The sequence below is a fragment of the Stigmatopora argus genome, chromosome 22, assembly GCF_051989625.1.
Source record: "Stigmatopora argus isolate UIUO_Sarg chromosome 22, RoL_Sarg_1.0, whole genome shotgun sequence".
Classification (NCBI taxonomy): domain Eukaryota; kingdom Metazoa; phylum Chordata; class Actinopteri; order Syngnathiformes; family Syngnathidae; genus Stigmatopora; species Stigmatopora argus.
This window is the reverse complement of record NC_135408.1, coordinates 12,284,644-12,299,054: the sequence shown is the minus strand read 5'-3', so window position 1 is coordinate 12,299,054 and position 14,411 is coordinate 12,284,644. Positions and strand designations below refer to the sequence as shown.

At 43.9% G+C, this 14,411-nt stretch overlaps 2 protein-coding genes across 12 annotated transcripts in view; both read left to right on the top strand.

Annotated features, from left to right (window-relative positions):
* Positions 1-504: 504 nt before the first annotated feature.
* On the top strand, positions 505-7,509 carry cchcr1 (coiled-coil alpha-helical rod protein 1). 4 transcript variants are annotated; one of them, XM_077591444.1, is made up of 19 exons: positions 527-1,044; positions 1,241-1,487; positions 1,559-1,729; positions 2,224-2,341; positions 2,498-2,659; positions 2,728-2,891; positions 2,972-3,086; positions 3,457-3,567; positions 3,623-3,766; positions 3,829-3,939; positions 4,074-4,180; positions 4,343-4,455; positions 4,532-4,604; positions 4,688-5,079; positions 5,202-5,303; positions 5,709-5,851; positions 5,928-6,063; positions 6,137-6,313; positions 7,376-7,509. In XM_077591444.1, exons 1-18 carry the CDS (start codon positions 954-956, stop codon positions 6,271-6,273), a joined length of 2,637 nt encoding a protein of 878 aa, XP_077447570.1. In that variant the 5' UTR covers positions 527-953; the 3' UTR covers positions 6,274-6,313; positions 7,376-7,509. The 4 variants fall into 4 exon arrangements, with proteins under 4 accessions (XP_077447571.1, XP_077447570.1, XP_077447569.1 ...); XM_077591446.1 differs by lacking the exon at positions 7,376-7,509 and having other exon boundaries at positions 528-1,044; positions 4,688-4,806; positions 4,891-5,079; positions 6,137-6,441; XM_077591445.1 differs by lacking the exon at positions 7,376-7,509 and having other exon boundaries at positions 505-642; positions 6,137-6,441.
* A 260-nt stretch (positions 7,510-7,769) lies between these two features.
* Positions 7,770-14,411, top strand: part of LOC144067648 (glutamate receptor 3-like) — a 46,516-nt gene continuing 39,874 nt past the window's right edge. For 4 of the 8 annotated variants that reach the window (XR_013298012.1, XR_013298013.1, XM_077591441.1 and 1 more), the window contains exons 1-3: positions 7,770-8,156; positions 8,623-8,781; positions 14,071-14,310. Coding sequence is in view for 5 of the 8 variants with exons in the window: in XM_077591441.1 (XP_077447567.1) it covers positions 8,057-8,156; positions 8,623-8,781; positions 14,071-14,310 (499 nt within the window). In the remaining 3 variants the exon portion in view is untranslated. The remainder of the gene's footprint in view (positions 8,157-8,622; positions 8,782-14,070; positions 14,311-14,411) is intronic. The other 4 variants (XR_013298011.1, XM_077591437.1, XM_077591438.1 and 1 more) reach the window with 3 other exon arrangements.

Genomic DNA, 14,411 nt, shown 5'->3' with positions numbered 1-14,411 from the left:
GGTGAGCAGTAACCAGTCGCTTTTGTTCATGTATATTTATTCAAGTACTTTTTGGGGGAAATTGTATTTTACAAAAATAATTTGACATAACTCATAATCCAGCTCAGATACAAGTATCTGTCGTGTAAACACTTCCAACAGCAGGCAGTGAATTGAATTGAATGCCTGTATTGTCATTACACACGTACAATGAGATTTAAAGATTCACCATAGAGTTCACACATAAATAAGTCATCATAAAAACATTTATATACATTAAAAATGAAGTGAGGTTAAAAAAAGTGACTAAAGTGGTTAGCAGCACACAAAGTAGCGACAGTGTTTTAATGCAAGTATCAAAATGCCTACAATTAGAGATTTATATAAGTAATTTGGGTCAAATTAAGGGGCATATTATGATATAAAAGACCTTTTTTAACTATCATTTAACAGTAGGTGTTCATTATCAGTTTGAAACGGATGACTTGGCAATTTCCCTTTGCCTGTCATGTTTTGCTAATAATTGGCTGTCCATCAAACTGTTTGCCCCGCCTCCTTTGGGAATACGGAAGTAAATTGTGTTGTTACAATCGTTTAGGAAATAGCAGTTATACTATACTATAGCATTGTTCCACTCGAAAATGCAGTATTACGAGACACGAGGTAAATATTAATGTTGTAGACTAAACGTGTGACAGACCATGAGTATGTATAAAGTACTTTAGTGTTACGTCCCGCAAGGCTAAACTCAGGGTTTACGCGCTACTTCTATCGTCGGAAAAACCCACAATGCACCGCGAAATGTGGCGTTACCGTTGAAAATATTCATTCAGAGTCCTACAACTGACACATATGAAGTAGAATTTTTCAAGTACGTATCTAGTGTATACTTATTCTAAAATGTAGGAAATGCTAGCTAGCTAGTTGTTGATAAATATCAGGAGTAGAGCGATAAGTGACTTCCTGGCGGATTGATGAGTCGAACTGAACACAAAATGGAAGGATATAAAAGTGTAAAGGAAAAGCTAAACACTCCAACCGACTTTTCCTCAGCAGACATTTTCGGTAAGTCATTTGAGCCAGTCCTAACAATATGCACAATTACGGAATGAATTGCTAATGAAGACGTGAATTTAACGCGTCCGGTTAACGGTTTATTATTGACAGTGGAATTGGGAACATGTACCATTTTATGAGTTGGAGCGTGATTATTTCAATGCTTACTTGTATGTATCTCATTTATTTCCTGTTACGTACACAGGGAAACCCCAGGACGACCTTATTCCACCTTCTCATTTTGCCTCAAGTCTCCAGGCTTCTGGAGCGTCCATGAGCACGCAGCCAAGCATTTCCTGGATGAAGCCAAAAGTCTTGACAACCTCACCAAAGGACGCTTGGCTTGGTTCCCATCAGACACGGCCAACGGCCAATCCGGGCGCCGCGATAATTCTGGGGAACGGCGCAGGTGGAAGAACTCCCGAGGAGACGACGTCAGCTTTACGGACGAGGTATTCCCACAGTGCCATCTCCTCAAGTATTATCAGCTGGGACACAAAGAGCTCCGTTTGCTCTAACGCAGATCCAAAGAGAGAACTGACCGGCGCTCCAGATGGGAAGAAGAAGAGTGTATTCTGGAGGGCCAAAGGCAGAAAGCGGAGGCTGAGCGCTTGAATCAACCCATGGAAGCCCTGAAGGAAACTCTGCGCACATACGTGGAAGAAATTACGATCAAAAACGACACCATAAGCAGGTAGCAACTACAGTTTTATAGAGCATGTTCGCATTGATTAATTTCCCATTGTCGATAGCGGGCAATGACTTCATTTACCGTCACTTCCTTGTCATTTTATGCTACTTGCGTGTCCGATTGACCTCCTTCTCATTTGGTGCTTCCTGTTTCAAGATTGCTGACTGTTGACTGTTGATTTCGTGGCAGTTTCTCTTGGTTTTGGGGCATATTTGGGGCACTTTCTCGACAACTCATTGGCTGCCATTTTGACTGGGCGGGGATGAATGAACCGACAGGACTGCGGATATGAAATTTAGTCCAGTAATAATAGTGCACGCCCTCGATCACACAACTCACCAATTTGTGGTTTTCAGGCGCTTATGTCAAAATAAGAGCACGCCATTCTGTATGTCATAGTATTTATGAGCAACAAGGAGCTTTTCAGGCAGAGACAGTACATTTGTCACTCTTGAAATTAATCCATTTTTAAGAATATGCCATTTTTGTACTTTTAGGCAATGTCACGAGTTGGAGACAATGCGCCAAGAAATGAGCAAAGTAAAAAGTGATCTTAACAACCTGAAGGAGGACCTTAAAAATTGCCATAGTGAGAAGGAGAAAATAATGTTGCAGGTAATGTTCTAAGCAAACATTTCATTTTGACAATAATGCTGCTTCCGATCACCTGGGAGGAACTGACGCTTCAACTCTCCATGTTTATAGCTAATAAATTGTACTTGTCTGGATTTTCTTGCAATTTTCAAGGCGTTTAATGTGTGTGTTTTGCAGCTTGAAAAACAGAAAAGCGAGTCTGAGAAAGTCGTCGCAGAAATGAGGACGGAAGCTCGCCTCAAGGCCGAAACGATGCAAAAACAAGCGGATGACGCCGAAGACAGGTCTTTGAGAATGTCCCAAAAATTGCAGCAGAGGCAGAAGAAGCAGGAGGAAGAGGTAGCAAAAGTTTTTCATTCCTCAAAAGTATTTTATTCTTCCACTATGCCATTTGCTTCTCCAATCAGCTGCGACACTTACGTGGGGAACACTACGGGGAATTATGCACGGCCCGAAAATTCAATGACGAACTGCAAAGTCAATTGGAGTCGGCGAGCCGGGAAGTTCTGCAGCTAAAAAGCCACCTATTGGAGGCGTCTGCTGAGAGGGACGACTTGAAAGAACATCTAAGGTGCCACGCTTCATTCGATGGCTGTCGGATTCAGCTTTGTTGACTAGAACGGTGTTTGTTTGTCGCTAATGACTTTCCAGCAAAATGGAAACGGCGTACGACACCCAATCGGCAACTCTGCGCAGCCTCCGGAATTACATTGGCCAAGTGGTTGCCCACCAAGGAGAAAAGGACCAATCCGGTGAAGCCATGGAGGTGAATAATACCGCATATTATCTAAAAAAAAGAGTAGCTAAGAGTTGAATTCAATTTAATGCTGTTATTGTCATTATACGAGTATAATAAGATTTAAAGCTTCACCGTGAAGTGCACAAATAACAACAACAAACAAACAAACAGACGATCAATAAATAATAATGAAGTCATCAATAAATAAGTAGTCCGCCTAATAAATAAGAAGTAGTCAATGACAATACAAGCATTCAATTCAGAACTGGAGTTGAATATGGTGACGGCTCTTGGCAAGAAACTGTCCTCCAGTGTCAGTTTGTCTTGGCTGTTATGGTCATGTAACATGAAAAAGTGACCACGGTCCGTGAAGGTTCACCATTGAATGACTTTCCAGAGACTCCACAAAGAGAAAGCCACGCTGCAAAAAACCGCAGAGTTGCTGAACGTCAGGCTCGACGCCATGAGTCAAATCGTCTCGCTGCAAGAACAGAAGATGCTGAAAAAGGTGAGAAGGGACTCCCGGCGAAGCGTTCACCGAAGCCGCTGACGCGTCCCGACAGGCCTCGGCGGAGCCGCTTCTGGCCAAACACTCGGACGCTCTTCTCGTGCTTCACCTCTGGAGGGAGAAGGTGTTCCAGATGTGCGTCCAGCTTCGTTTGAAGGACGTCGGCTCGCGAGACGAGAGAGGAAAACATCTCGCCCAGGTGTGGCAATGACGCTCGGCCAAAAGGCTCGGCGACGGCGTCACCGATTTGGGCTTTTCTAGGTCAGGGTGGCGGAGCAACGGCTGCAAGAGGAGCAGCATCGCGCCACGGTGCTCGGGCGCACTCTCGATGCCGGGGTCGCTGAGCTAGACCAGGAGAAAGTCCAAAAGGAGGTGAGCGTACGCCATCGGACTTGCCATTTTGCCAAATCTTCAGGAGCTTTGATATCTGATATCTTTCAGAGCGCCCTCTACTGAGTTTGTTTTTTGATTTATTTTTTTATAAATCATCATGTTTTTCTTCTCAGGCTCTGAAACAAGACTTGACTCAGATCTGCAAAGAGCACCAAGAATTGAAGGCAAAGTGTTTCAACTCTGAGGCTGAGGTCAAAAGGGCAACAGAGGCCTTGCACAGGTAAACAAAGCGCCTCAATTCATGAAGATTTATCTTGTATATAATATATCTATTTTTGAACTCATTGGCTTCCACTGAGGGAACTAAAAGGACAATCCACGTGGATTTGGGGAGGATATAGCGGCAATCAGCTGATATTTTTTCACCCCGTTGCTCTCGCAGCTTTCACGCGGCCTTTCGTGGGAAAATGGCAGACGTGAACGCGGCACAAGCCAAACTCAATACTTTTAGCCAGCGCTTGAATTTCGCCAGCGGACGAGTGGAAACGCTGCAAGGTACCGTGACCCAGCCGGCCCCGATTTGAGTTTCGCTCCCTCCAACCTGACGCCACCCGATGATTTGGTTTCCCAGCTCTGTTGGTGAGAAGAATGGCGCTACGCAAAGTCCAGAAGAGCAGTACGCAAGAGGAGCAGGCAGCGGAGAGGTCTTCGTTAAATACACGTCGACGGCTTTCTCTTCTTCTTACCGCTGCTGTTTATTTAATTTTTTTTGTCTGCTCCACCACAGCATCCGGAGTCTGCAGCTAGAACTGAGCGCGGTGACTACGGAGAAAAGCCAGCTGGCGCGGGAGCTCCGAAAAACCCCGCAGCTGATTGACAAGGCCTTGGCGGATATGAAAGAAGAATGTGAGGTCCCGCTCGAAGCAAAAAACGGGCCGTTTGGGTCATTGAGCTTCCGCTCTGGCTTTGCGTTGGCGCGCCGCGCCGCAGACGAGAGCAAGCTGGAGCGCCAGCGGGGAGAACTGGAGCGCTGCCGAGAGCAGGCGCAGAAGGCCGAGGCCGGCGGGGAGGAGCTCGGGCAGAACTTGCGGGACGTCCTGGCCAGGCTGGAAGGCAGCGAGGACGCGCGGGAGGAGCTTCGGTCTCGGCTGCTCAGTCAGAAGGAACGCGGCCAGCAGGGTGCGCTGCGGGGAGTTTATCCGATTTGAAAGAATTTCCAAAAGCAAACACGCAACTCGTTTGCGACAATGTACTGGATGTGATATTGACCTTGAGCATTTTTTTAATGATGGATTGTGCAGCGCTTCAAGAGCGGCTATCGGAAATGGAAAGCTGCTGTGCGGAAAAGCTGCGAGAGATGGAGGCCCAACTCAGCGCCGTCAAAAAAGAGCACACCAAAGCAGGTAGGAGGATTACAAGGCCATTTCAGTCATATACGGATACTAAATACATTTTCTCTTTTAGTAAAAAATATGCAAAAAATATTTGCTGATTCAATTTTTTTTAATTTAAAGTTAAATCTGCAATTCTCTTCATTAATGTTTATTTTCTTTAAATCAAAAGAAAAATGTTAAGACAATTTTATTTGGGTATTTATCAACTTGACTGATTTTGATTGTGCTCTCCTGAATATTTTCTTTATTGATGTTTTTTTTTTTTAATAATAGGGGCACAAATGTTAATATGATGGTCTGTAGAAGTGTACGTCAGGTCTTTATGAGGATGTTATTATTTTTTTAATGGATACACAAACAAATGGTAAAAAAAAACTGTACAGTACAGCACAACTCTGTCTTGTTATCTTACAGTTAGGACCTTACGAGAGTTGGAAATAGCGGTCGCTAGGAAACAAGAGCACTGGAGAGGACCTCCATCTTCACAAAGCCAGCATACAAAAGAGCTCCAAGCAAAGCCGACAGAGGAGGCTGAGAGGAATCCACGCAGATTCCCGGTGAGCTCCTACCCGTCGGACAAAACGTACTTTTAGCGCCACCCTCGGAGAACCGGACAGACGACGTGTTCCCCAGGCTACCGTTTCCCAGCCCAACTTCCCCCGAGCCGCTACGACGGCGCTTAAGCAGAACGTAGCTGCTCCTGAAGACCAAGGAGGAGAAAAAGCTTGCCAGGAAAGCGGCTTGGCGGGAGCAAAACTAGCAGCAGAAGGTGAGCGAGCGGGTTCCTCCTACCGCACTCCGGTCTCCTTGGGGACCGCTTTAACTGGTCTTTATGCCAGCAGAGAGGCTCCTTTGCGTTTTGGAGGAGCTCCACGCGCTGAGCGCCGCCGTGGTGAACAGCTCGGAAGATTCTGCCGAGGAGGACGAGGAGGAGGAGCATCGGGACCTTTCGCACGCCGTGTTGGGAACGCACCTTTAATTTGGAAAAGGGCAGGCAACATCTGGTGCATTCACATCAGGTGAATCTGATGATGATGATGATGATGATGATGATGATGATGATGAATTAGACTTTAAGGATATAAAATTGTAAATTCCATTTGAGAATTGTGTTCATATGAATAAATGTTTTGTTATGGTGACATGAGTTCAGCATTTGCCAGTTAACAGTACCGGTGCAATTCTTGGTGTGGGCTGAGAAAAAGTGTTTATTTTTTTTAAATTTTATACCGTACCAATTAGTCACAAATTATGTGCGCTTTGTACTCGAATAAGTACGGTAAAAAGGTACAAGCCACGCCTCTGAGTCTATCGTTGTCAACGGAAGCCAATTTGACCAGCAATACAAAACGAATTGAGATGATTTATTTTCCAACCACTAGGGGCCACTGTTGTAAAAATAAAAAAAATAGCTGACTTCACTGAAGAGTTACTAGACTTGATCTTCCTCAAACTAAATGACTGCATCTGATAATTTAGTCAGGTTAATTTGCGCGCATTCAATATTTAATGAGGGTTTACGCACTCCATTGACTTGAATTAACAGGCGTCGCTTGTGGAGAACTTGAGACGCTGAATGCTTTTTCACTGCCAGGTGCCACGCTCGAGTCTTTATTGAGGCCCATAAAAGCTGCAATCACATTACAAAAAATATTTAACAAATGAATTTAGTTGCTCAAGTGTGCTCGTTCTTGTGGGGTGAAAAATGAGCTGAAAAGAAAAATCGATGCCTGCTTTAATGACTCCTCCAAATAATGAACAGCCACTATTTGAGTGAATGTTTTTGTAGATGACGTCACATATCTTTATTAAGGGATACTATAAGTGTTTTTAGTAAGAAAGTCATCTTCAATCATTGACTGGCATCTTGAACAATTGTGGTTATATTTAGAATCGTGTAACGTTTGTCCAAATGCCTTTAAGAGCCAAAAATGGAAGTCGTCTGCATAAACGCCTCATTTTGGCAAAACCTCTTATATTCAAAGTGAAGTGACACCTTGGGAATTAGATTTTTTAGCTTTTAGGTTATACGTAGTGGCTTTGTGTTTCATCCTTTCATATACGAATCGGTACTTTTGCAGGTGATCATTGAACTCAATGGCTGCCATGGACAGTAAAAGACGTCCAATCCATTCGGAGGAAACACGAACAATCGCAGGCAATCTCCCAATGTACATGAATTGGACGTCTGTCCTTGTCAATGGCAGACAACGAGGTAAAGACTATGAAAACAATTGGGGAGATGTAATATAATATATAAAATGTGTTTTTTTGAAACACGCAACATTGTGTTTTATTCCTGTCGACAATGAAATCCACGCACGCACGCGCACTGCAGCAATTGGGGTTGAGCTTGTAATTCAACTCGACAACTGAAGTTTGAGCACCCCAACACTCTCTCTCTTTCTCTTTCTCTCTCTTTCTCTCCCCCTCCTCCCTTCCTTTTTCTCACTCAGGCACCATTTGCGAGCTCCTGGTATTGCAAACAGGAGCTCGTCTTTCTCTTCTCCACCATCTTTTTGTTTATTTTTTTCTTTTTTGGGGTGGGGTGGGGGGAGCTATCAGAATACGTACACGTTTTGGAGTTGACGCACATCTGCTGGATTTCTAAAGCCGAGCCATTCATCCATCCAGCCAACCAACAAGCCTCCCCTTCCCTTCCTATCCTATCCTATCCTATCCTATCCTATCCTCCAGCGAGCTGACTTTGACGCTCCGTGGCGCTCGTGTTTGTTGGCCAGGAGTTGCTCGTCACTTGTCGGATGTCCAAAATGTGGCCGGGCGTCGTGGCCACACTTTGCTTGTCTTGTTGCTGTTTCTGCAGCGTCTCCACGGCCGGATTTCCCACCCAAATCAACATCGGTAAGCCGTTTTCGTCTTCTGTCCGTCCGTTCACAGACGCAAAGGGCCAATCAATACGATTGGGCGCAGCTGCTGCGGCCAGCGGCCAGCGGCCAGTCGTATTGATTGACAAGCTCAAGTTCGCTTGAGAGTGGGCGATGGCGACTGCGAATTTGTCCAAGAAAACAATTCGGCTTAGTCCAAGGCCACTTGTCTTTCCATGCCGAGTGTTTTGGCCGCCACTTACGGCGATGGACGTCCAAATTTGCACTTGGCCCGTCACCTGTCGTCGTATCAAAACCACCGGCCTACTCGTCATTTCAGGTTGTTTAACTGCTAGCTCTCAGCGTTCAATACTTTTTAGTGAGCTTGCAATCAGGATTCACGTAGCCATTAAATTCATGTTTTGTTGTTGTTGTTGTTGTTGGTATATATAGCATTTGATGGGCAAGTAGCAGCACTTGTGTAAATTGGTGTTTGTTGTTAGGTGGCCTGTTCATGCGCTCCACCGTCCAGGAGCACAGCGCCTTCCGCTTTGCGGTTCAGCTGTACAACACCAACCAGAACGCCACGGAGAAACCTTTCCACCTCAACTACAACGTGGACAACCTGGAGTCGTCCAACAGTTTCTCCGTCACGCATGCCTGTGAGTAGTCAACAAACTCTATCCCAAAGCGGCCTCTGTCTTGCTTGAGGCAGGTGCTTATTGTTGCCAAAGATTCACTTTTAAGTCGTCTAGTGTATTCAGTGTGCCGCTAAGTGTGTTGTGTCTACTATCGACGAGGAGGATGGAATTCCTGGGGGATAAATTCGATTATTTTGCCTTCTAATGGGTTTTCTCTCTACTTTTGTTATTGTTTTGCAACCCAAAAGGCACAAACAATGAAATATGGAAGATATAATTGATAATTTTGCATTAAGATGGTGTTTTCTGTACTTTTGTTATTGTTTAGCAAGCCAAAAGCCAAAAACAAGGAAGCATGGGAGATATATTTGACAATTTTGCGTTTCACGGGAATTCATTGTAGTTTTGTTATTGTTTCGCAAACCAAAAGGCTCAAACAAGGAAACATGGGAGTTAGATTTGATTATTTTGCATTTAATGGGTGTTCATGGTAGGGTTTTTTTTGCAACCCAAAAGGCACAAACAATCAAACGTGGGAGATATATTTGACCATTTTGCGTTCCACGGGTATTTATTGTGGTTTTGTTATTGTTTCGCAAGCTAAAAGGCAAAAACAATGAAACGAGTTATATTTGATTATTTTGCGTTTAATGGGTGTTCATTGTAGGTTATTTTTAGCCACCCAAAAGGCACAAACAATGAAACATGGGATATATTTTTGACTATTTTGCATTAAAGGATGTTTTTTTTTAGTTTTGTCATCGTAGGCGCAAACCATGAAACATGTTTCAGCATGTATGTCACTTGTCGTCGTGTATTTTGCCCAAACTTTGTAGTTAACGCCGGCGACGAATACCGAGGGATGTCATGTTGTCTTGGCTCGGCGTGAAACGCCGTCTCTCCCCGCTAATTAGACGCTAACATGGCGGATATTTGCCCGGAATCTCCGACTTATCCCCCGGCAGCCCGCCGACGATGGCAAACAAAAAATTCTCGCATCTACCGACACGCCGTTGCCTGGTGACGCCACGCGTTTGGCTTTCAACAACTCGCACGAGTACAAAGCGCCGTCAGACAAAAAAGGCCCCGAGCAGACATCAAAAAGCTCCGTTGCCAGCTCATGCAAAAAAAGGGCTTCCAAAAACGACGTTGACGTCGGCCGTCCGAAACGGCGAGCTGTCTATCGCGGTATCCGTGACATGTTCTTATTTCGTCTTATTAACGTGGTGACTTGCATTTGTTTTTGAACGATTCACACAATGTGGCAACGACAAGGCCGCCGCCGCCGCTGCGTTTTCCGGCCCGAAGTGCATCGATTTTTCCACTGGGGAACAAAGCGGAGCGCTATTGATCAAAACAGCCAATAAAATGCGTTTGCCGGCCGGCCGGGATCGGTCGGCGTCTTTCATGGAGTGACCTCGCTAGAGGACGACGACAGCTTTAAAAGGGGTGATCTCACAAAAGGCGGCATTTTTTTCCCGCTGAAATGGGGCCCATTTTTCATCTGCGTGGTCTCGCCACCTCATTATGAAAATGAGCGACGTGAGCCGCGGCGGAGCCCGACAATGACTAACCTATCACTCTGGGCGGAATAGAAATGTGTCAAAATAATCAGCACTTTCACTTGCTGAAGACCCCCCCCCCTCCCATTCGCCCCCACCAACGCACCCCAAGGGTAGCGAGTCATTATGCAACCCGGATGACTAAAATAACATATTTGGTCTGACTGGTGTGCCTGCTTGGCTTCAGATTGCTCTTTAATAAAGTGGGAAATCATTTGGGTGAGCGCGTATTTTCTTTTGCGGGCAAATAAAAACAAAATAGCCCCAAAAAAAGGCTAAGCTTGTACAGTAATACTTTGAGATACGAGCTTAATGCGTTCCGGGATTGAGCTCGTATGTCAATTTACTCCTATTGCAAATCAATTTTTCCCATAAACATGAACTAAATACAAAAGAATCACCCACCCAAAACAGGATATTACAAAGGAAAACCATCTTTTTTATTGAATTATCACATTATTCAGTACAGACTGACTGTAGGTTTTTTAGTTGTCTCGTATCTCAAGGCAAATACTAGCTCGGAATTTTCCTCGTATCTCAAATTTCTCGGATGTCAAGGTATTACTGTACGGTCCTACCTCTACTTACCAAATGAATTGGTTCCAAGGCGTTTTTCGTAACTTGAACATTTTGTAAGTAGAGGTGTACTTTATATGTAAATTCTCAAATTGGTCCCATGGTCCTCACACAACTAAACCCTTTAAAATGAGTCAAATGTCCGATTATAATTATTATTAGTCTCTCAATTTCGTATGAAAGATGCGAGGAAATGCACAAAAATATAAAGAAATGCTGAAAGCGCGCCCGTTTCCTGAATAAAAATATCCCGCCAATGCGACAACAATCTGTTAACTGGATGACAAATATCTCTTCATTAGAGCGTATTCATTTGTAAGCCCGATACCAAACGTAGTATTCACTGAATTTGAGATGTTTTCTTTTGCTCTGGGATGGCGTTGATGTTATGCATGGTGCAAGTTTACTCTCTGTGCGCAAACGCCTCCGGCTTTCTGTAAACAGAGAGCACGCCGCCGCTGAAAAGATGGCCGCCGCCGCCGTAGGAAAGCGAAGGAAAAGCGCTCGACTCGTGACGCGCTCGCATTCGAATCCTAAAGTCTTTTTTTATTGGCTTTTACGTGGTGACGTAAAAGGGAATTTTTCTCGCCGGATGCGTTCGCCTCTCGCGGCGTGCTCGCGTGTCTCCACGGCGGCGACGACGCCGACGACTTGTGACAAGCGGCGCGAGGGCGACGCTGCGGCAACGTTGTCACAATTGGCGCTTTTCTTCCTCTGCTCCAAATCCGACTTGAGCACGCTGCATTTTTTTTTTTCCGGGTGCAGCAAAACATCATCTTAGCTTCCAGCTTCTCATGCGTGAGAAAACAAAGCCGCAACTTTTTCCTCCCAGGGCCGCTTAAAAAAATAATAATAATAATAATCAGAGGACACATAGGGCAACTTGAAATCCTTTTTGATTTGATAGATGGACAATCATTAAAAAAGGGGGACAAGCTGGAAAGAAAGAATGAAGAAGGATAAATAGCTTAAATGTATGTTCTTGTCATTCAGCAGATTTATTACACCTGCCTATTAAAAAAAAACAATTCTAGCGTAAACAGCATCCAGAATAGCATTTTTTTTTTTGCGACATTGACCCGGCCGAGAAGAAAAACAAAGGAAAGGCATCCAAAATCCGGAGACATTGAGCTGTTACATAATGCACGACGTTACGTCACGTCAACAAGTGCAGCAGAAATATTGTCACAATATATTTAGTAGACTAGCCGATCCTTGCCAAGATGTCAAAAACGACCCTGTCAAAAGAGCAACTAGATAGAAAAGCATAGATATTTTGGAATGTTCCACTACTCCACGCTGGCCACTTTTGATTGGCCCACAACTCACTATGAAAATATCATTGAATTTTGCCTATAAAAGAAGCTTGAATTCAGGCTTGGTTGAAGACCAAGATGGAGTCTCAAGTCAATATAGTGGAGAATTTCGCCTTTTTTTTAACATACACGAGCATCAAAATATGAACCCATCTTTTTTGGGGTGGCTGCAAATTTTGCAAATTTCACTACCTTCTATCCCTTATGTATAAAGATATATATATATATATATATATATATATATATATATATATATATATATATATATTTTTGGAATAGTTTCAAATTGGCTGTTGGAGCCTTTAATTTTTCAAAAAGTTTGGACAGCTGTGCAATACCGAGAGCTGCCAAACCATCATCACCCGAGCACCTCTTATTAGTAATAATCACGTCTATAAAACCTGGATTAGTATTCTGGGCAGCAGTACAAAAAAAGGGAATAAAAAAGAAGCCTTTTCCCCTTTAGGTAATAAAACAAATGACAGGAATATTCTTTGCCGTTGTATTCTTCCCAGAGGAAAAAAAAGCTGTCAATGCAAAAAAAGTGAAGCGCTAGCATATCCAAGTGAATGCTTTATGGCCTCCATGTTTTTTTTTTTTTTACGGGTATATCGACGTCATCGTCCTCTGAATTTCAAGCGGCGGTTGGTCCGTTCATTTTTTTTTGCAGCGCTTGGCTTCACGTCCGTTCAAAAGAGTGTTTTTTTTATACGGAAGGGAAATTCAATTGGACATTTGTTATCACGTCGACCCTTTTAAGTCTATCGTTCAGCTTTTACGCTTGGACTTTGTGATAGGTTTATTATTAATACACTCAATCAAAACAGTGAGACATCATTAACATACTCTGGCTACAACTTGCAAGGAAAATCACTCCCGACTCGCCTTCGTCCAAGATGATTCTAAAGAAACGGCATCTTCCTCTGTCAATTTAGTCGTTTAATTTAGTGTTTAATCAAAACATTTGAGGTCATCTGATTCAAACCATTGCATAAGCTAACCGAATAACACCATTAAGGTCAAAAAACAACTGCCACATCAATCTCATATTGGATCGGAAACCAAAACAACTGCGTAAGAATTTGCACAAATAAGCATAATAATTTCTTTATAAGGTAAACAGAGCAACAGAATTTTTAAACAATAATGCGAGTATTTTCGGAAGTTGATTCGATGATCGCCATCTGCCGGAATCCAAGTCAAAGCAATTTAAGAGTCCCTCGTAGATCTTCATTGGCAACTCAGATCAACAGTCTCGGCCTGGAACATGGTGTCCTGTTCAGTCAATAGTCCTGAAAACAATGAACTGGCCTCCAAAGCAGCTGTGGGGGGAAGGTGTCCTTAAGCTTACTCGGTCCCAACATAAAGTATAGCACAAATTAAATTATAACTTCATGACCTATTAAATGCTTAATGAACATATAGTAACATCCCAGAATAAACCCAACACTTTGTTTCTTTCTCAGCCGAAGATGGCAACGCGGAAAGGATGCTGCGGCGTATCTTAATCTGGCATTTGCACGCTCGTGTTTATTTAGATTTTTTTTTGTTTTTTTTGGAGTGGGGGATGATTTCCTCATTATTTTAGCGAGTGAAATGCAAGAAGCCCAAAGGCGAGCCGAGGGTGCCGGGCCAGATGTCCCACCACCAGTTATTCCAGTGGAGAAGAAAATCATGTGCATCATTTTCAAACAATTAAAGTTTCATATCATGGCGGACTAATTGGCTTTATTTGAGCCTTTTTTTCTCCATTATTTTGGGCTTAGCTGGAAAGGATGTAACTGGAGTATTCTTATCATTTATGAGCAGTAAGTACAGAAATATCAACGTTTAATTGTGTGTGTGTGTGTGTGCAGTCTGCTCTCAGTTCTCCCGAGGAGTCTACGCCATCTTCGGCTTTTACGACAGGAAGTCCATGAACACGCTGACCTCCTTCTGCGGGGCGCTGCACACCTCCTTCATCACGCCCAGCTTCCCCGTGGACGTGGACGCGCAATTTGTCATCCAGATGAGGCCCGCCTTGCGCGGCGCCGTCCTCAGTCTGCTGGACCATTACAAGTGGGAGAAGTTTGTCTACCTCTACGACACCGACAGAGGTGAGAACACGTGTCCTTAATTGCGCTCCGGGGTTAGATTGAAGCCCACCTGCTACCGACCATTAGACCAGATGAATGAACACTTTGAACGTCCTTCCTCC